Source organism: Cyclopterus lumpus, chromosome 9 (genome assembly GCF_009769545.1).
Source record: "Cyclopterus lumpus isolate fCycLum1 chromosome 9, fCycLum1.pri, whole genome shotgun sequence".
NCBI lineage: Eukaryota > Metazoa > Chordata > Actinopteri > Perciformes > Cyclopteridae > Cyclopterus > Cyclopterus lumpus.
The window spans coordinates 1,707,501-1,730,000 of NC_046974.1; the positions used below are offsets into that span (position 1 = coordinate 1,707,501).

The following is a 22,500-nucleotide window of genomic DNA, read 5'->3' on the forward strand; positions in this document are numbered from 1 at the left end:
CACACACACACACACACACACACACACACATGGCCGTCTGTGTGTGTGTGTGTGTGTGTGTGTGTGTGTGTGTGTGTGTGTTAACCCCTCCTCTCCTCCAGTAAAGACAGATCAGACTCTCCGACGTCGTCCACTTCAGGTTCAGTGAGATCTAAACGATCTACTTCCTGTTGCTCCGTGACTCCATTAAACATAATATATCATATTATGTGTTATATACATAATATTCAGTGTCATATTATATAAAATATAGTATTATATATAAATAATTATATATCTTGTTAATTTCCTGAGAGAAATCCCCAAAAATAGAATTTTAGATTTTTGTTAAATATTTTAATTTGACGTTTAAGATAAAAATACGATCGCCATCTTTTTATTGCTTCTATGCATCATTTGATGCAACTTGATTTTAAAAATGCAGTTTAAAAAAATTAATTCGAAAATAATGATTCTAAAGCCATATCTTTTATTAATTTATTTTATTTTGAAAAGCTGGAAGTGCAAAGTGCTTCCTGTGAGAAAATAAAAACATGCTCTTTTACAATGTGTCCCTCCCACCACGAGGGGGCGCTGCCACTTTATCAGCTGCTATTATTAGATCTAGTTTATTTCATGTAGCACTAATATTTTTTGATTTTTTTTACTTTATTTTAAATGCTGTGCAGCTCTTTGACTTTTTAAAAATATGTATCTTTCACTTTTCTTTTTATCATTAATTTTTTATTTTAATATTCTTTATTTGCATTGCTTGTTTATCTTTATTTCTCTCTTAATTGTGACCATTATGCACCAACATTCATATTCCTTATATGTCAAGAAACCTATTTGGCAAGAAATCTGATAATAATTTGCATGTTTTTTTAGAAAGAAATGTAACTTTTTAATTAGTATTATTATTTAATATGGTTTATGGTTTAAGTTTATTTCGAAAAGACAGGATGTAGCTAAATTAACTTTATTCATGTATTTATTACCCATAATAACGCGTTCATTAAGGATGTTTTTTACAAGATCAGCAAACGTTTTATTTTTGGACAAAACGTCTTTTCTGAAATATATCAACGGTTTTGATTTGGCAACAAGTGTTTGCTGCACACGATGTGTTCAAGGACTGTCGGTTTTTACAGCTTCTTGGCTGAGATAAACGGTGTAGTTTTGGGGATGAAAAATCCGCTAAATTAATTTCTTACTACTAGGATTACTGAGACTACTATGACTACTGGGACTACTGGGACTACTGGGACTACTGGGATTACTATGACTACTGGGACTACTGGGACTACTGGGATTACTATGACTACTGGGACTACTGGGACTACTATGACTACTGGGACTACTGAGACTACTGGGACTACTGGGACTACTGGGACTACTGGGACTACTGGGATTACTATGACTACTGGGACTACTGGGACTACTATGACTACTGGGACTACTGAGACTACTGGGACTACTGGGACTACTGGGACTACTGGGACTACTATGACTACTGGGACTACTGAGACTACTATGACTACTGGGACTACTGAGACTACTATGACTACTGGGACTACTGAGACTACTATGACTACTGGGACTACTATGACTACTGGGACTACTGGGACTACTGGGACTACTGAGACTACTGGGACTACTGAGACTACTATGACTACTGGGACTACTGAGACTACTATGACTACTGGGACTACTATGACTACTATGACTACTATGACTACTGGGACTACTGAGACTACTATGACTACTGGGACTACTATGACTACTGGGATTACTGGGACTACTGGGACTACTGAGACTACTATGACTACTGGGACTACTGAGACTACTATGACTACTGGGACTACTGGGACTACTGAGACTACTATGACTACTATGACTACTGGGACTACTGGGACTACTATGACTACTGGGACTACTATGACTACTGGGATTACTGGGACTACTGGGACTACTGAGACTACTATGACTACTGGGACTACTGAGACTACTATGACTACTGGGACTACTATGACTACTGGGATTACTGGGACTACTGGGACTACTGAGACTACTATGACTACTGGGACTACTGAGACTACTATGACTACTGGGACTACTGGGACTACTGAGACTACTATGACTACTATGACTACTGGGACTACTGGGACTACTATGACTACTGGGACTACTATGACTACTGGGACTACTGGGACTACTGGGACTACTGGGATTACTATGACTACTGGGACTACTGGGACTACTGGGACTACTGGGACTACTGGGACTACTAGGACTACTAGGACTACTAGGACTACTGGGACTACTATGACTACTGGGACTACTGGGACTACTGGGACTACTAGGACTACTGGGACTACTATGACTACTGGGACTACTGGGACTACTGGGACTAGTATGACTACTGGGACTACTGAGACTACTGGGACTACTGGGACTACTATGACTACTGGGACTACTGAGACTACTGGGACTACTATGACTACTGGGACTACTATGACTACTGGGACTACTGAGACTACTGGGACTACTATGACTACTGAGACTACTGAGACTACTGGGACTACTGGGACTACTGGGACTACTATGACTACTGGGACTACTGAGACTACTGGGACTACTATGACTACTGAGACTACTGAGACTACTGGGACTACTATGACTACTGAGACTACTGGGACTACTGGGACTACTGGGACTACTGAGACTACTGGGACTATTATGACTACTGGGACTACTGGGACTACTATGACTACTGGGACTACTGGGACTACTATGACTACTGAGACTACTGGGACTACTATGACTACTGAGACTACTGAGACTACTGGGACTACTATGACTACTGAGACTACTATGACTACTGGGACTACTGAGACTACTGGGACTACTATGACTACTGAGACTACTGAGACTACTGGGACTACTATGACTACTGAGACTACTGGGACTACTGGGACTACTATGACTACTGAGACTACTATGACTACTGGGACTACTGAGACTACTGGGACTACTATGACTACTGAGACTACTGAGACTACTGGGACTACTATGACTACTGGGACTACTGGGACTACTGGGACTACTGAGACTACTGGGACTACTATGACTACTGGGACTACTGGGACTAATATGACTACTGGGACTACTGGGACTACTATGACTACTGAGACTACTATGACTACTGAGACTACTGAGACTACTGGGACTACTATGACTACTGGGACTACTGGGACTACTATGACTACTGGGACTACTGGGACTACTATGACTACTGAGACTACTGGGACTACTATGACTACTGAGACTACTGAGACTACTGGGACTACTATGACTACTGAGACTACTATGACTACTGGGACTACTGAGACTACTGGGACTACTATGACTACTGAGACTACTGGGACTACTGGGGGGAACCACATGATATTTTAATACAATTATTGTACATACTAACAAAAGAAAAGTGAAGTGTGATAAGAAACCTTAAAGTGTTACTATAATTAAAACAACTAAACTACTAGTTAGGTTTAGACAACTCAACTACTAGTTAGGTTTAGACAACTAAACTACTAGTTAGGTTTAGACAACTAATCTACTAGTTAGGTTTAGACAACTCAACTACTAATTAGATTTAGACAACTCAACTACTAGTTAGGTTTAGACAACTAATCTACTAGTTAGGTTTAGACGACTAAACTACTAGTTAAGTTTAGACAACTCAACTACTAATTAGATTTAGACAACTAAACTACTAGTTAGGTTTAGACAACTAAACTACTAGTTAGGTTTAGACGACTAAACTACTAGTTAGGTTTAGACAACTAAACTACTAGTTAGGTTTAGACAACTAATCTACTAGTTAGGTTTAGACAACTCAACTACTAATTAGATTTAGACAACTCAACTACTAGTTAGGTTTAGACAACTAATCTACTAGTTAGGTTTAGACAACTAATCTACTAGTTAGGTTTAGACAACTCAACTACTAGTTAGGTTTAGACAACTAAACTACTAGTTGGGTTTTAGACGACTAAACTACTAGTTAGGTTTAGACAACTAATCTACTAGTTAGGTTTAGACAACTAAACTACTAGTTAGGTTTAGACAACTAATCTACTAATTAGATTTAGACAACTAAACTACTAGTTAGGTTTAGACGACTAAACTACTAGTTAGGTTTAGACAACTAATCTACTAGTTAGGTTTAGACAACTCAACTACTAGTTAGATTTAGACAACTAATCTACTAGTTAGGTTTAGACGACTAAACTACTAGTTAGGTTTAGACAACTAAACTACTAGTTAGGTTTAGACAACTCAACTACTAGTTAGATTTAGACAACGAAACTACTAGTTATGTTTAGACAACTAATCTACTCAGTTAGGTTTAGACAACTAATCTACTAGTTAGGTTTAGACAACTCAACTACTAGTTAGGTTTAGACGACTAAACTACTAGTTAGGTTTAGACAACTAATCTACTAGTTAGGTTTAGACAACTAAACTACTCAGTTAGGTTTAGATGACTAAACTACTAGTTAGGTTTAGACGACTAAACTACTAGTTAGGTTTAGACAACTCAACTACTAGTTAGGATTAGTCGTGTGTCTTGCATCCTTCTCTCCTTCCTGTACGATCTTGATTGTTCTTCTCTTCCTTTGTTACTTATTATGAGATGTGTCACATCATCTGTATCATATTGTATGTATTGGATCACAGATGAAGACGTGTCCGTAACCTTCATCACTGTCTGTGGTTCCTGCTCACGCTGTTGAACTTACACACTGCATTCATCATCATGAGCCGTGCGCTGTCACGTGCGCTGTCACGTGCTCTGTCACGTGCTCTGTCACGTGCTCTGTCACGTGCGCTGTCACGTGCGCTGTCACGTGCTCTGTCACGTGCGCTGCTTTCCCTCCTGACCCGGTCCTCTCTGTGGTGCAGATCTACGATGCAGAGGGGACGCTGCAGCACTTCATAGACGGGAACGACCCCAGCAAGTCCAGCTGGATGAGGTACATCCGCTGTGCCCGACACTGCGGGGAGCAGAACATGATGGTGGTCCAGTACAGGTGAGACCAGTCGGATCCTCTCAGTGTGCTTCATTTTAATTTGATTATTGTTTATGCACCGTGGTGTAGTGGAGAGCACTGTCACCTCACGGCAAGAGCAGGGGTCCGGGTTCGATCCCTGAACCCCGGCGGAGTGTGCATGTTCTCCCCGTGTCAGCGTGGGTTCCCTCCGGGTTCTCCGTCTTCCTCCCACGGTCCAAAGACATGCAGGTGGGGTCAACTGGAGGCTTTAAAAGGTGTGAATGATCGACTCCAGCGCCCCCGACCCTGAATAGGATAAGCGGTTTTGGAAAATGGATTATTACATCATGTATCTATTTGTGGGACACCTCCTGGGTTTCAGGTGAGCAGACTCTGTTTGGGAGTTTAAGTCCCAGCTACCGTTCTACTTCCTGTCGTTGTCATGTTGAGGCAATGACCAGCAGCCAATCACGGCACAGTCAAGTCCCGCGGAATGTGGGCGTGGCTTCTGAAGCGGTTAGACAACAGAAGGGTCGATGCCAGAGGAATCCTGGTTATCATTCCTACGTCTGCACATGGAGGTTATCAAGAATCTGTGCAGGCGACTTATGAGATGCATCGATTGGACACCTTTGATGTGCAGAAGCCTTTAAAATATTACACTTACAGTGCAGTGTTTAATGTGGAATATAGAATAATATGCTTGGGTAATGATTGAGTAATAGGTACATGGACGCTATGCGTTTGTCTTCATTCAGAGTGCTAACCAGGGGAACCCTTCCTCGATGCTCATAAAACCTTTATTGATCAGGCTTATGACGGAGGCAGTTATGATAAACAGACTGATGACCCATGAATCTGCCTTTTCCAGGACAAACTAAATATTTAAATACCACAATAAGCACAGAGCTTGTTGCTCTGTTAATTTAGAAGTGAAACATTATTGTTCATAATTTCTGTTGAGTCATGAAGTCCTTCAGCTGGAGAACCAGCTCGTATCATAATACATATTTGATATCTTCCTTTATTAAGACTCTTGAAATGTTGATTTGTCCATATTCGTTTATTAATCAGTGAAGTGTGTTTACATGAAACAAAAAATACATATTTGGTGATTTCTTTTTCACAAGAAACCTTCTGAACTCGATAAGGCACCTTAGCGTTCATAAGATATGATGATATTAAGCACAAATTAATAAAAATAAAATAAAAATATTATTACAGTGCGAACTTTAAATTTAAACTTCCTGCCACTGTGATTAACTTTTGGTCCGCCACTCTACATTTCATCTCCCCCCTTTTTCAAAATCTATCCACCAAATGAAGGATTTAATTACATTTACATGTTCATAAGCACAACACACATTAATCAACTTTAATTACTTTAAATGTGCCGGCCGGCTAATTGTGCTCCTTTTTCAGCGAGATGTTTTTAAAACCAGAAGAATCATTTCAACTTCATTTTATGTAAAAGATGACGTTCAATGTCTGATATGTACTTACAACGGAAAGATGACATGCATGGTATACTACCTTCCTGCAAATATAGATATATATATTTATATACCAATTCATTTCAATTCATGCTTCAAAGAGACATAAAACATTGTGATGCACTTCAACTTCCTTCACTACAGTTGAGAAGCAAAACACGGGAAAAATGTAAAATGTGGTTTTGAGCGACCAAGGGAGCAGACTCCTCCTGGTGGCCATTGCCGAGAATGCAGGTTTCTAGTGATGGTTATCGGTTATAATAGATCCGTCCGACTGAACGCTGACCTCGCTAAACAAGTCTTTGTGTTGTGGCCCGTTGTGCGTCTCGTGAGGAACTGGCTGCTGTTGTCACGTCCCACCACGGCTCATAAGATGGGGCAGTTCCTTCTTCTGGCTTTCTTCACGTGTTCTTGTATCCACTGGTTTTGTTCCTCCTCGTGCTTCGCCCTCAGCTCGCTGATTTCTTCGTACATGTTTTCTCTGTTCGCTGGACGAAGCGTGGCCGTCATTTCGTTCCTTTCGTCTTCCTGTTTCCTGACCAGCCGGTCGAAGTCTCTCCGGTAGGGGTTGTGTTTGCACAGCTGCTGTACGAGCAGCTCGTTGTGCTTCTGGTACCGCTCCTTCAGGTCCTCCATGTCCTTGCCGTGCTTCTCCGTCAGAGCGTCGAAGTCGTCGGCGTAACTCTGTCGGAAGTCGTTGAATTCCTCCGCCTGCTGTCTGGCGTCTTCTTCGTGTTTTTTCTGGATCACCATCAGATTCTTCATCAGGGTCTCTTGCAATTTCTTTAACTCCATCTCTTCTTTTTCTTTCCTGAGTCGATCATCCTTCCTGTTTTTCTTCAGCTGGCGTTTCTCCTGTTCGTACTCTTCCTTGAGCCTCTGCAGCTGCGCTTGCTCCTCCTGTCGCCTCCGCTGGTCCTCCTGGTATTGCTTCTCCCACCTCTCGCTGTGCTCCTTCTCCCAGATCTCCTGCACTTGCCTCATCTCCTCTCCGCTCTCCGTCTGCACTTTGCCGGCGGCTTCCAGGCTTTGTTTCCACTGCATTTTTTGGATCTCATCCTGCATTTTTGTCTTCCTTTCCTGGGCTCTTCTCTCCTCTTGGTCCTTCTCCATCTTCTCCTGCTCCATCTTAATGTGTTCCGCCTTCATCTGGATGAGTTTGGTTTTCAGTTCTCTGTCTCGTTGGTTTTTGGTGGCTTGTTCGGTCAATTCCTTCTGCTTGGCCTGAATGACTTCGATGTGTTTATTTTCAAAGTCTGTCTTCTCTTTCTCGATCTCTCCCTCCTTTCCTTTCAGGATCCTCTTCATTTCCTTCTGTATGGCTGCTTCAGCTTCTTGGAACATCTTGGAGGTGTAGCAGTCGCCGCCGTTCTTCTTCACCATCGAGTCGACTTTGCTCAATAGCTCTCGGACCGAATCGACATTGTGGTGTTTGTTGTTGAAGACCTGGTATCTTCCTCCGCAGTCATCCAGGAGTCTTCGAACAAAGCCTTTGCTGTCTTCCTGCATGTAGCTCTTAAAGGATTTCCCTTGAAGGTCGTCTCCTCTGGTGAATATGACGATGATGTAGTCTTCCGACTTCTTTCCGAAAAACCCCTTGATGAGCTCCACGGTGTCTTTCTCCTCTTGTGTCAGGCGGCCGATCTGCAGCACCAGGAGGAACACGTGAGGGCCGGGAGCCAACATGGTGACGCACTTCACCAGCTCCTGCTTCACCTCCTCGTTGGACAGGGTGGTGTCGTACAAGCCGGGCGTGTCGACGATGGCGACGGGACGTCCTTCGATGTCCCCGGTTTCTTTGTGGCAAAACTCTGTCACCGACTTTGGGCTGGCTTTAGATTTGAAGCACGCTTTGCCCAAAATGGTGTTCGCACTGGCACTCTTTCCAGAACCTGTCTTCCCAATCAGCACTATCCTGAGGCACTCTCTGTTCGGACGTTCATAGACGTCCCTCTTCGGTGCAGGTTCTGGCTTTGCAGCCTTACCCACCCGGGGCTTGGCCATCATTTCCTTTGTGAAACCTCCGGATGTGCCAGCGGTCATCTTCTCCACAGTGTGCAACACATCGGAGGCCTGCTGCTGGTCTCTGAGGTCTGAGACGACATGTCGATCTCCACAGTTCCGGCAGAGGTCCCGAATTTGCGTATTCTCCTTCAGGCATCTCACGACTTCTGCAGAATGAGGATCTGACTTGACAGTGAACAGAATCACGGTGAAGTCATTCACACTAGATGTGAAAGTGTTCTGGATGGTCTCCAACTCTTTCTGGTCTTCCTCACTTTGGGCACCCATAGGTATGACCAGGATGAAGGCATGGACGCCCTCAGGGCCACACAGGGAGACACACCTGAAGGATTCCTCCATCACTTCCTCCCGAGGCTTCCCACACAAGGCGGGCAGCTCCACCAGAGAAACCCGACGTCCGCTCACTTCTCCCTGATGTTGAACACACTCTGAGGAGTCGACAGGTGGACCAAACTCTCTTTGTCCCAGAATGGCTCTGGCCGTCGAGGTCTTCCAGGCTCCATGTCTCCCACACAGCACTAAGTTCAGGGGAGGCTTGGATGTTACGGACGCTGCTCTGGGATCAGCCTCTTCAATACAGTTTAGATGCCCTCCTTTGTTGTCTTTCACTATGTTCTGCATCTTTCCAATCAGTTCTTTATAATCACAATCCGCGAGACCTTGTCCGTCCAAGTCGATGCTGTGCTCCCTCTGGCTGCAGTCTCGGACGACTTGGTCCACAGACGGGTTGTCCGCCTCTTCCACCTGCGCTCTGACGACCATCGAGTAGTTAAAGGCATCCGGACCAAAGAAGCTCAGAATTAACTCACATTTCCGTCTGTCCTCTTCATCGAAATCCGACGGCCTCACCAGCAACAGGAGGACGTTTGGCCCCGGAGCACAAAGAGCGACGCACCTTCTCGTCTCGTGTCTCACCCGGTCCTCCGGCAGACCGAAGACGTCTGAGGTGTTCACCACCTTTAGCTGCGTGCCCCTCCATTCTCCACCGGCGAAGGTGCATTGCTTCGTCACTTTCTGATACAGACTCTCTTTTTCCCTCGTGATGAAGTCACTCAGTCTCGTTTTTTCGTTTGATTTCTTTCCAAACACCAAGATCCTAAGTTCAGACGCTGCAAAACAACAAATGCCAAAGCATTAAAAAATGCATATGATTTTATAATCATACGTTATTTTATCTTACAAGAGCAACTTTTTATTATTTGACTTTGGCTCATGAGGAAATGTTTTTTGATTGACATACACATTTTTTTCTCTTGGCATTGAATCACTAACAGAAGGTATACAAATGTAAATGATGTTAAATACAATAATCCTCAGGGAAATATTTTAACGGCATGAGATCCATAGCTTTCATACGATAGTGCACTAATTGTTTTGCGCAGAAATTATTCAAATATATTGATATCGTGAAAATATTCTGGGCATTAAGATAAGAAGAAATGTCAAAATGTAATTATTTAAAGATGATATTCTACTGTTTGCTCTAAAATAGCAAATCCCTCTTCAGTACTTTCTATTCTTGAGTTTATACAATAGTTGTTTTTCTAGTTTTACATTAAGAGAGACCTGGAAACTAGTTTTAAGATTGTCACATGTCTGTCTTTGGTCTAAAATAAAAACAAAGACATTTGACCTTAAAGCAACGTGAATCAATCCGTTTAGCTTTTAAAGGGCCAGAACATCCTCAACATGCAGATGCACAGCCACGAACATCTGCTTCCAAAGAGTGAAACAAGTGTTTGTTACGAATGCATCGGGCAACAAGCAACGGACACCTTTTGTGTCTTCAGTTGACATTTTTTAAAGAGCAAAGCCCACAGAAAGGACAACGTTAGGCAACCGGGCCGAGAACATTCCAGCCTCCTGTTGGCCCGGGGCCGACTCGCAGGGCGGCGTCATGCCGGGGTTCATTTACCTGCTCGCAAACTGACTCACCGATTGTCGCCATTGTGTCTCTTCGGCTCGCGGGAGAGAAATAAACAGAGTTTATATCTGCAAAAGAATGAAAAGTTCAACAGTTTATTTTAGAGAAAGCGTCAATGCCAGTTTCCTAGTCGGCTGCTAGCTGTCATTCCTCTTCTCTTGTTTCCTCTTCCCACACCAAACCTTCTGCTCTCACCTGAAGTTGCCGTGTAGTTTATTTCTCACCGCCAGCAACGGCCGCCTGAGGATTAGAGGTCCACAGATTTCAATGAATTAATCCAAACGAAAGGCTTTCTGTCCTACGTTTATTCTCTCCCATTGTTCCACACGTGTTTCCTCAGTAGCTTTATTCCTCTCTGGTCGTCTACTCACCAGGTGGAGTCGTCGCAGCGTGAATGTTCATGAGCGCTCGGAGGAGTCGCAGCTCCAGACTGACGTGAACTTGACCCGACTGCCTTTTTAACGGGTTGTTGAGGAACGACGAGCGTGACTCAACAACCGGTTCTTCAGAGTACCGCCTCGACTTCGCCAGCCAATCAGCTGCAGCATTTAATCCTTTTTAGATCATTGGTCTCTTTTGGTAGAATAGAAATATGTAATACTCAGCGCTGTGCCATCAGTGTCTGATTTAATATAGAATATATACAATTCAGGTTATTACACTTACATTCTATTGAATATTTATTAAATAACTATTTTAAAGGGATTTTTTAATGGAGGCTAATTTTAAATATATATATATGTTTTTTATTTTTTTATCTCACACACCCTCATTGAGAACCACTGTTTTAGACATTTAGGTGAAATTGTCATAATTATTGTATCAATTCTTGATTTGTATTAGTATTTTTTTGTGGGGGACAAAAATATGTCTCGTGAGGTATTTAATATATATATTTTTTTTATTTCCTTCAAGGTCACCGTGACCTTACATTCACGAGAATGAGACAGAAGTGAGGTCACGATGACCTTGACCTTTGACCACCGAAGGTTAATTAGTTTATTTTGAAGTCTAGGACAAACGATTTTTTGCCAAAATTTGAAGAAATCCCCCTCGGGCGTTTCATCAAATTTCATGTTCACGAGATTGGGACGCACATAACGTACAGACGGAGAACCTAAAAACACACCGTGGAGGCATAACAAGAGAATAGAATCAATATAGATGTGTAGATCTCCATTAAAAGGCCAAGCGGCATCGCGGATCTCTCAAAGGAACGTGATGTGCAGTAACCGTTGGACAGGAAGTGGAGCTCATGTGTTTCTCTCAGAGATAATATTTGACTTTTGAAGGAAGTTTGATCAGATATTTGCATAAATCTGCATGCATCCTATCGTCTGCAGCTCTGAGAATTCCCCTGAAGACGGGAACGGGAGTGTGTTTCTGTTAAGATAAAATCAAAGGTGGAATCATCTTCATTGTTTCATTCCTGGAAGGACTGCATGAAGGGGGCGGGGCAAGTAATGGCATTCTTTCTGACTTCATAACCAGCTCATTTCTGCCACGTCGGCGTGTTCAACATATTTTAACGTACAGCAACAGATGTCACCCGAAAGACCATAAAGTACACAAGCAGATCAATAATTATAATCATTATTAATAGTATTATTATTATGTCATTAAAGCTTTATTCATTGTTTTTTACTTTGTAAAGCGCTATACAAATACAATTTATTACAATAATATATTTATTATTATTATAATTATTATAATTATAATGATCATTATTAATAGTATTATTATTATTATGTCATTAAAGCTTTTTATTCATAGATTTCTTGTTTTGAACATTATACTTTTATTGATGTGCACATTGTTTATTTATTTAATATTTCTTTGTGAAGCACTTGTGGCTGCATGTTGTATGAAAGGTTCAGCTGTTTGGTAAACGTGCTGTTCAGGAATGCAGTCGGACAGAAACTCAGTGCACATCCGTCCTGTGGGTTCAATCTACACAACAAACACTTCATATTTCACCCATTACACAAATAATATCATAATATCACTTCATGTACTAAACACTACTGCTTCTATCCTGAATACTTAATAATAACAACAATAACACTTGTTTATGTTGTTGGTCTGTCCACACACTAAACAGACAACCATAGAAACACAAACACAAAACACAAAAATGTCGTGAAGCATTTATCTTTAATATTAAAAAGTAAAACAGAGAAACCACAAACAACAGACGAAGAGCGCGACAACAAAGCAGAAGTTCTGTTGTGCAGCGGTGAACCAGGAAACAGGTCCAACTGGTCCACCGTGAGGAAATGGGATTCTTTATGAACAGAAAGATATGATAAGAACTGAGTGCAGCAAACGTGTTCAATACCCTCTGCATACGCAACTAGAAATAAGTGTTCTATGGGTTTTTAAAACATCATCAAATGTGAACATAATGTCAAAGCATTGTGGGCTCATTGATTATCATGCAAACATTAAAAAAAACAGGACATTCCCTGTAAAAACAAACACTTATTTATTATATATGTCTACATTTATTGAGCCTGTGCCCTTAAAAGTAAATAGTCAACTATCGGTTTCAAAGTTATTGTAGGTGATGATAAAGACATGTTACCCTGAACGTTCATCAGCCTCAACAAGTCAAAGACGTTCTGAGCACCGGGCGTGTCCATTGAGTTCAGACGTTTGCTCTTTCAACGATACATTTGTTAGTTATTGTTTTGTCATGTCAGACGTTGGTTAAACCAACCAGTTTGAAAGGAAAACGAACACAAACGGAGATTTGCAGACAGACGTCTCATAAAATGGAGCACTTGCCTTGTATGGCTTTCTCCATGTGAGCTTCTATCCATGTGTTGATTTCCTCCTCGTGTATCTTCTTCAGGTCATTGATCTCCTTGTTCAGGTGATCCCTGTTGTCGAGGAACAGTTGCAGCTTCAGCTCCTTCATTTCCTCTTCCTGTTTCATATTCAATTTCTTGATCTCTCTGTGGTGGAACTTGTTTCTGCTCAGCTGTCTGAAGACCAGCATGTTTTTGTCGCGTTGTTTCATCTGCATATTCTTCATTTCCTGTTCCTCCTTTTCCATCTGGGCGAAGACATCCGCGGTGGACTTCTCGCAGAGCTCGTAGAATTCTTCCTCTTTCTTTTTGGTCTCTTGGTTTCTCCTTCTGATTTCCTCCTTTTTCCTCTCGTAGTGCTCTTCCAACGCTTTGCATTCCCTCTCCTGTTCTATTCTGATGATCTCTTCTTGGCTTTTGTCCTCTCGTCTCTGTTCTTCTTCTCGATATCGGTTCTCCCACCACGCCTTCGTCTCCCGCTCCCAAGCCTCTTTTCCTTTCACGGCGGCTTCTCTCGCCTGCAGCAGCACCCATTCGGGGAGGGTGTTCTTCTCTGAGATGTATCGTAGTTCTTCTTCCAGAGTTTGGAGTTTCTCTTCCCACTTGAGTTGTTGAGCGTCGTCCTGCTGTTTCCTTCTTTGCTCTTCCCTCTTTCTCTCACACTCCATTAGCTCCAGCTTCTTCTTGTGTTCCTCCCTTTCTTTGGCACTCTCTTCTCTTTGTCGGTCAAGCGCTAAAGTTAGGATCGTCATTTCTTCCCGATGTTGTCTTTCCATCTCCCTCAGCTGCCTCTCCTTTTGTCTGGCTTCCTCGGCTCCTTGGAACATAGCCGAGGTGAAGTAGCTGTGGCCATTTCTCTTCACCATTGACTCCACTTTGGTCAGCAGCTGGTTGACTTGAGGACGATTCTCTTTATCGTTGTTATTGAAGACGTGGTATCTCCCCCCACATTCAGTTATCAGTTTATTTAAGAAGCCACCAGAATCATCTGCCAGGTAGCTCTCAATTGTTTGGTTGTTAAGGTCGTCTCCTCTCGTGAATAAAACGATGATGTGGTCTTTTGAATTCTTGCCAAAAAAGTCCATGATCAGCTCCACGGTGTCTTTCTCCTCTTGTGTCAGGCGGCCGATCTGCAGCACCAGGAGGAACACGTGAGGGCCGGGAGCCAACATGGTGACGCACTTCACCACCTCCTGCTTCACCTCCTCGTTGGACAGGGTGGTGTCGTACAAGCCGGGCGTGTCGACGATGGCGACGGGGCGCCCATCGATCTCCCCGATTTCTTTCTGGCAATGCTTGGTCACTGATAGTCTCCCAACTTTGGAAATGAAGCATTCCTTGCCCAAAATTGTGTTCCCAGTGGCACTCTTTCCACAACCAGTCTTCCCAATCAGCACCATCCTGAGACTCAGCTTTCCCCGAGTAGATTCTGTTTTTGGCTCCTCTTGAGTGGAGACTGTTCTAGACTCCTTCCTAGGAGACTCTCTACTCGGCTCCTTCCAAGTAGATTCTGTTCTCGGCTCCTCTTGAGTGAAGACTGTTCTAGACTCCTTCCTAGGAGACTCTCTACTCGGCTCCTTCCAAGTAGAACCTGTTTTCCCAGCATAGATTTGCGGTCTTAGAGACATTGTTCTCGGCCCCATCCTTTGAAACTGTTCCCTCGGAATCACCAGATGTGTTGCTTTTCTTCTAACTGGATTCTTTGGAGGCTTGGGAAGCATATCTTTGGTGAAGCTTCCGCATCCCACACCTTTCATGTCTTCTACTCTGCGTAAAACGTCAGACACCTGCTGCTTGTCCTTGACGTCGCAGAACAGATATTGTCCACCGCAGCCCAGGAAGAGCTCTTTGAAGTCTCTGTTTTCCTGCTGAAACCTCTCTGCGTTTAGAGCGATGGGACCAGCCTCCACAGTCAGAAGAATCCTGCTGAAAGTATTGACTCTGGAGCCGAAAGTGTTCTGGATGGTCTCCAACTCTTTCTTGTCTTCCTCACTTTGGGCACCCACAGGTATGACCAGGAGGAAGGCATGGACGCCCTCAGGGTCACACAGGGAGATACACCTGAGGCATCTTTCTATCACTTCCTCCCGAGGTTTCCCACACAAGGCGGGCAGCTCCACCAGAGAAACCTGACGTCCACTCACCTCTCCCTGATGTTGAACACACTGTGAGGAGTCGACAGGTGGACCAATCTTTCTTTGTCTCAGAATGGCTCTGGCCGTTGAGGTCTTCCAGGCCCCATGTCTCCCACACAACACCAGGTTCAGGGAGGGTTTTGCACTCACAGGCGAGACAATCGTATCGGTCTCTCCAGCAAAGGTTAAATACCGTCCCCTGTTGTCATCCACTAGGTTCTCAATTTTCTCCATCAATTCATGACGATCACAGAGAGAAAACTCATTTTTGACGAAGATCATTTGGTGCTGCCTTTGTCCGTATTCCTTGAGGAGTTGATTAACTGAGGAATTCCATATCCTGTCATGTTCCGTTGTGACGACAATTGCGTATCTAAAGGCCTCTGGTCCAAAGAAGTTCATGATGAACTTGATCTTTTGTCGGTCCCGCTCGGTGAACTCTGAGGGCTTCACTAACAGCAGCAGGGCGTTGGGTCCGGGGGGGCATTGGGCAACGCAAGTCATTATTCTGTGTCTCACGGTGTTCTCCGGCATAGTGAGGACGTCCCCCGGTTGCACGACCGTCAGGTGTCTTTTCTTCCACTCGCTGGTGACATGGGCAACGTGCGTGGACTTTGTTGGACGTGAACTATCTGTTGTTCCCGTGATCACGTTGGTTAGTTTTGTCTTTTCATTCTGACTTTTTCCAATAAGCACAATCCTGAGCTCAGACGCTGTAAAACAATGTCGACAAAAAGTTTGATGAGAAATTAATGAAAACAGGTTTCATCTCATCGTGTGAACAGTATTATTTATGTGAGAGAGCAAGAGCGTTTCTGTACAAGGCCGATTTGAAGCGTATGAAATGTCAAAATTCATGTCAACTTTTTTTCTTGCAGACTGGGTTGTTTCAAATCACAAGATCCATTTAAATCAGTGCCGATATAAAAAAATATTTATAATGAATTAAAGTAACATCATGTTACAGCGATGTGTATGTCTGTGTGTGTGTGTTCTACTTCATGTTCTACTTCATGTTCTACCTCATGTTCTACTTCATGTTCTACTTCATGTTCTACCTCATGTTCTACTTCATGTTCTACTTCTGTTCTACTTCATGTTCTACCTCATGTTCTACTTCATGTTCTACTTCATGTTCTACCTCATGTTCTACTTCATGTTCTACTTCTGTTCTACTTCATGTTCTAGTTCATGTTCTACTTCATGTTCTACTTCATGTTCTACTTCTGTTCTACTTCATGTTCTAGTTCATGTTCTACTTCATGTTCTACTTTATGTTCTACTTCATGTTCTACTTCATGTTCTACTTCATGTTCTACCTCATGTTCTACTTCATGTTCTACCTCATGTTCTACTTCATGTTCTACTTCATGTTCTACCTCATGTTCTACTTCATGTTCTACCTCATGTTCTACCTCATGTTCTACTTCATGTTCTACTTCTGTTCTACTTCATGTTCTACCTCATGTTCTACTTCATGTTCTACTTCATGTTCTACCTCATGTTCTACTTCATGTTCTACTTCTGTTCTACTTCACGTTCTAGTTCATGTTCTACTTCATGTTCTACTTTATGTTCTACTTCATGTTCTACTTCATGTTCTACCTCATGTTCTACTTCATGTTCTACTTCATGTTCTACCTCATGTTCTACTTCATGTTCTACTTCATGTTCTACTTCATGTTCTAGTTCATGTTCTACTTCATGTTCTACTTCTGTTCTACTTCATGTTCTAGTTAATGTTCTAGTTCATGTTCTAGTTCATGTTCTAGTTCATATTCTAGTTCATGTTACTACTTCATGTTCTACTTCTGTTCTACTTCATGTTCTAGTTCATGTTCTAGTTCATGTTCTAGTTCATGTTCTAGTTCATGTTCTACTTCATGTTCTAGTTCATGTTACTACTTCATGTTCTACTTCATGTTCTAGTTCATGTTACTACTTCATGTTCTACTTCTGTTCTACTTCATGTTCTACTTCATGTTCTACTTCATGTTACTACTTCATGTTCTACTTCATGTTCTACTTCATGTTACTACTTCATGTTCTACTTCCTGTTACTACTTCATGTTCTACTTCATGTTCTACTTCATGTTATACTTCATGTTACTACTTCATGTTACTACTTCATGTTCTACTTCATGTTCTACTTCCTGTTACTACTTCCTGTTCTACTTCCTGTTACTACTTCATGTTCTACTTCATGTTCTACTTCATGTTCTACTTCATGTTACTACTTCATGTTCTACTTCATGTTCTACTTTATGTTCTACTTCATGTTCTACTTCATGTTCTACTTCATGTTACTACTTTATGTTCTACTTCATGTTCTACTTCATGTTCTACTTCATGTTCTACTTCATGTTCTACTTCATGTTACTCCTTCATGTTCTACTTCATGTTACTACTTCATGTTCTACTTCCTGTTACTACTTCATGTTCTACTTCATGTTCTACTTCCTGTTACTACTTCCTGTTCTACTTCCTGTTACTACTTCATGTTCTACTTCATGTTCTACTTCATGTTCTACTTCATGTTACTACTTCATGTTCTACTTCATGTTCTACTTTATGTTCTACTTCATGTTCTACTTCATGTTCTACTTCATGTTACTACTTTATGTTCTACTTCATGTTCTACTTCATGTTCTACTTCATGTTACTCCTTCATGTTCTACTTCATGTTACTACTTCATGTTCTACTTCCTGTTACTACTTCATGTTCTACTTCATGTTCTACTTCATGTTCTACTTCATGTTCTACTTCATGTTACTCCTTCATGTTCTACTTTATGTTCTACTTTATGTTCTACTTCATGTTCTACTTCATGTTACTACTTTATGTTCTATGAACATGAGCTCGTAGCTAAGATGGCCGGCTTTGCCAATCTGACTCCTGGCCGAGGTTAGCATTGAGGTTAGCATTGAGGTTAGCATCGAGGTTAGCATCATCAAATAATAAGTGTTTCATAAAAACTGTCCCACTTTGCCATAAACTATATACGACTGCACGATCTGTTGACTCGGGTCATTGTTTTAAGACGGTGACGTACATTTCATAACTTTGGGAAACACTGCTCAGCCAATAAACGCTGTTTCCATTTGTTTCAAACCTAGCATGTTCCGTTCAATATTTAAACCTTCTGGTTAAGAAACAATATTTACAACAATGTATTTCAACGTTCCTCATTTTGTGACTCACCAGCTGCTGATTTTGCCATTTTGTGCAGGAGAAGTTCCGTCTCAGTAGCGGGAGGCGGAGCCTGTCGGTTTGAAGGAAAGGGAAGCACGTTAGCCGTATGTTTAGCCCCGCCTGTAAACAATGTGCGCGTTGATTACGAGTCATTCAAGTTTGACAAATGTCCAAAATATGTAGCTCGAAAGACAGAAGCTCGCGCATGTGTCTTTAAGGGACCCTTACAGGAAATGTCCAATATCATACTATATATGGTATGATGTATATGCGATCGTGACCCCGCCCCCTTCCACTTTAATCACGAGTGCCTTTTTAAATCACTATACGAACATAAGATTTTACATTAAATATATAAGCAACAATATTTGATTTGAATCCCTTTTACGAAAATAGTTGAATTACCTGAATACAAAACCTGTATAAAAAAATACCTTAAATATAATATAAATATTGCAATCCAATATTAGTTTATAGATACGACCAACTTTACCAAAAGATCGTTCTATTATTTTCAGGTTATGTTGAACATCAGCAAATAACCAACACTTGCAATAACACACACACACACACACACACACACTCACACACACACACGCACACACACACACACACACACACACACTCACACACACACTCACACACACACACACACACTCACACACACACACTCACACACACTCACACACACACTCTCACACACACATACACACACACACACTCACACACACACACTCACACACACACACACTCACACACACACACACACTCACACACACACACACACACACATACACACACACACACTCACACACACTCACACTCACACACACACACACACACACACTCACACACACACACACACACTCACACACACACACTCACACACACACACACTCACACACACACACACACACTCACACACACACACTCACACACACACACACACTCACACACACACTCACACACACACACACACTCCAAATATATCTGCAGCATGAAGAAACAACATATAATTTCTCTTCAAAGTTCAAAACAATCCATGTTTTTCCTCTTAATAATAAAATAATGATGGCAATAAAGATAATAATAATAATAATATTATACTATAATATTATTAAGAGAATAGAGTGTCTTTTGTTCAAGTTGTAGGCTCCATACACACACATACATATATATATATTCTACACATTGTTCTACGTCTCCTTCACATGATATTATTTGTTTATTGATTATTCATTTAATCTGCTCACCGGATAGAATCGCTGCCGTCGTCCTCAAAGTGTTTCAATAAAGTCGTGGCAGTGAAATCAAGACATGTTGTCTTAAGCAGGTATGCCAACGCCGAGTGGGCGGAGCCATCGGACTGACAAGGAGAATGAAAGTGCCAAAAGTATGACAGCAATGTCAGGATTGCAGGATCGGGGTCAAACAAGCCTAAAGTTAGCCTAACGTAGGTGTTGCCCTGAAGACGGGAACAGGCGTGTCAGCGCATGAGGTTTCTGATCAAGACTCGGAGAAACCGGTAGAACTCGTCCGTTCCCGGATGAAATCAAAACATCTTTAAGTTAGACGGCTGTTCTCAGAGAGGCATCACTGCTTATTCAAACTCTTCTTGTTGGGCTCCCAAATGTCTTTTTAATTCGTCCATTATTGTGCTTTTTGGTTTTGAATCTTTCTTTGTTGACATATTTTCTTTCTGCTTGTTCACTAAAAAGTTAAAATCACCTGTTGGAGGACGACCGGGTTCCCCGTAAACGTTGTTTGGCTCGTAGTCTCGTCGTCAGTGGTTCTCCAATGGGGCTACTTGTACCTGGGGGTACTTGTACCGCCTGGGGGTACTTGTACCTGGGGGTACTTGTACCACCTCGGGGTTCTTGTAGCACCTGGGGGTACTTGTACCGCCTGGGGGTACTTGTAGCACCTGGGGGTACTTGTAGCACCTGGGGGTACTTGTACCGCCTGGGGGTTCTTGTAGCACCTGGGGGTACTTGTACCACCTGGGGGTTCTTGTAGCACCTGGGGGTACTTGTACCGCCTGGGGGTACTTGTAGCGCCTGGGGGTACTTGTACCACCTGGGGGTTCTTGTAGCACCTGGGGGTACTTGTACCGCCTGGGGATACTTGTAGCACCTGGGGGTACTTGTAGCACCTGGGGGTACTTGTAGCAACTGGGGGTACTTGTAGCACCTGGGGGTACTTGTACCGCCTGGGGGTTCTTGTAGCACCTGGGGGTACTTGTAGCACCTGGGGGTACTTGTAGCACCTGGGGGCACTTGTACCGCCTGGGGGTTCATGTAGCACCTGGGAGTACTTGTACGACCTGGACCTGGGGGTACTTGTACCCCCTGGGGGTTCTTGTACGACCAGGGGGTACTTGTACCACCTGGGGGTTCTTGTACGACCAGGGGGTACTTGTACCACCTGGACCTGGGGGTACTTGTACCACCTAAGGGTTCTTGTAGCACCTGGGGGTTCTTGTATGACCAGGGGGTACTTGTGGTATGTGAAGGCACTCCAGGGGGTACGTGAGATTTGTAAAAATATATATTTAAATTGAGCATCCATTCCAAAATCCTTTAACAATATAAAATATTCAATAAAATAAGTGTGAGTCCATGAACTGAATATTGTATATGAAATGAGGCTGAGGGCCCAGCGCTGTGTGTCACTGGTTTTAGGAACCAGTGGGTTCCAAACCCCAGAAGAAGGCCGAGTTGAGACGCTTTGTGACCCCTGAAGGTGTTTGGGTTGGTTGATTTACGACCTCGCACTGATCGTGTTATTATTCAACAGCTGATCATAAAGCTACTTTTTGCTTTGTGTGAAAACAGAAGAGAGATCAGAGAGCCGCCGCGTCCCACCGGTCGGCCAGCGGGTGTCTTTGTTTTTCATACCTGGGAGAGCCTGTTGGGGGTGTTTGATTTATAGCGCGGCCCCGCCTGCATGTAGCACAGAGTGTGTATTAAAGTCATACATTTGTTTTAAATACATAGTGTACCTCTCTTTATCCTGGGAGGTCACTGGGTACGTTTGATTTATAGCCCGGTCCCTCCTGGCTGTGTTTTCACATGGTTCAGCACCACCACACCCCTCCCCCGGTGTGGAAAGAATTAATAAAGCAAAAGCACACACACACACACACACACACACACACACACAGGCTCAGTTCAACTCCCTGAACTAACTGCTCTCTTCAAACATTTCTTTATCTCACTTTTATTAACGGGGGAATGCATGATTCCATAATTAATGATGTCGTTTTTGTGTTTTTCATCAAACATTATTGAAACATTTCCTAAAAGCAGCGTTCACAAGTGGGAAATGACACTGATATATTTTTACAAAACAAACCCAGATGAATAAACACGAGGGTGGAACTCTGAGTTCGGAGCGTTCGGGTGACTGTCAACAACGTGGGGAATTCAAACTTTGTCTGATGTGTTTATGGTGGTTTTCCAGGCTTGATTGTTGTTGTTTATTATTTAGATTGCTGGTGTTCTTGCTCCATGTATATTGTTGTAATAAGTTATAGAAGCATTTCAAGCTAAAACTATGTTTGTTTTCATTCAAATAGATGTTTTTATTGTCCTGCTGAAGAGTTGATCAGTTACTCAGATTATTGTTACTCAGGACGCTGCACGTTGACAACATCCATGAGATGATAACCATAACCAGGCCTGTTGTCCGCTTGGCCCCTGCAGGTCCTGCATCTTCTACCGGGCCTGCATGGACATCCCCCGGGGCACCGAGCTGCTGGTCTGGTACAACGACTCGTACACCTCCTTCTTCGGCATCCCGCTGCAGTGCGTCGCTCAGGACGAGAACCGTGAGTGTTTACCGTGTCCTGTTGTCACCGTGTCCCGTTGTCACCGTGTCCCGTT

The 22,500-nt window shown here is 42.7% G+C and overlaps 3 protein-coding genes across 4 annotated transcripts in view; 1 reads left to right on the plus strand and 2 right to left on the minus strand.

Annotated features, from left to right (window-relative positions):
- prdm6 (PR domain containing 6) overlaps positions 1-22,500 on the plus strand; it is a 77,124-nt gene that overhangs the window by 18,742 nt on the left and 35,882 nt on the right. Inside the window, exons 5-6 of the mRNA XM_034540716.1 lie at positions 4,948-5,075; positions 22,321-22,445. Coding sequence (XP_034396607.1) covers positions 4,948-5,075; positions 22,321-22,445 — 253 coding nt within the window. The remainder of the gene's footprint in view (positions 1-4,947; positions 5,076-22,320; positions 22,446-22,500) is intronic.
- Positions 6,081-10,924, minus strand: LOC117736021 (GTPase IMAP family member 8-like). 2 transcript variants are annotated; one of them, XM_034541017.1, is made up of 4 exons: positions 10,850-10,924; positions 10,674-10,718; positions 10,490-10,546; positions 6,081-9,663 (listed from the first exon to the last, which is right to left on the minus strand). In XM_034541017.1, exons 3-4 carry the CDS (start codon positions 10,500-10,502, stop codon positions 6,896-6,898), a joined length of 2,781 nt encoding a protein of 926 aa, XP_034396908.1. In that variant the 5' UTR covers positions 10,503-10,546; positions 10,674-10,718; positions 10,850-10,924; the 3' UTR covers positions 6,081-6,895. The 2 variants fall into 2 exon arrangements, with proteins under 2 accessions (XP_034396908.1, XP_034396909.1); XM_034541018.1 differs by having other exon boundaries at positions 10,674-10,915.
- Positions 13,246-19,951, minus strand: LOC117736507 (GTPase IMAP family member 8-like). The gene is made up of 4 exons (XM_034541883.1): positions 19,870-19,951; positions 18,626-18,686; positions 14,983-16,136; positions 13,246-14,757 (listed from the first exon to the last, which is right to left on the minus strand). Exons 2-4 carry the CDS (start codon positions 18,642-18,644, stop codon positions 13,246-13,248), a joined length of 2,685 nt encoding a protein of 894 aa, XP_034397774.1. The 5' UTR covers positions 18,645-18,686; positions 19,870-19,951.

Coding starts and splice junctions, on each gene's coding strand:
- LOC117736507 (XM_034541883.1), bottom strand. Junction 14,758..14,982: donor CCAAGCCTCCAAAGAATCCA/GTTAGAAGAAAA, acceptor TCTCCTAGGAAG/GAGTCTAGAACAGTCTCCAC.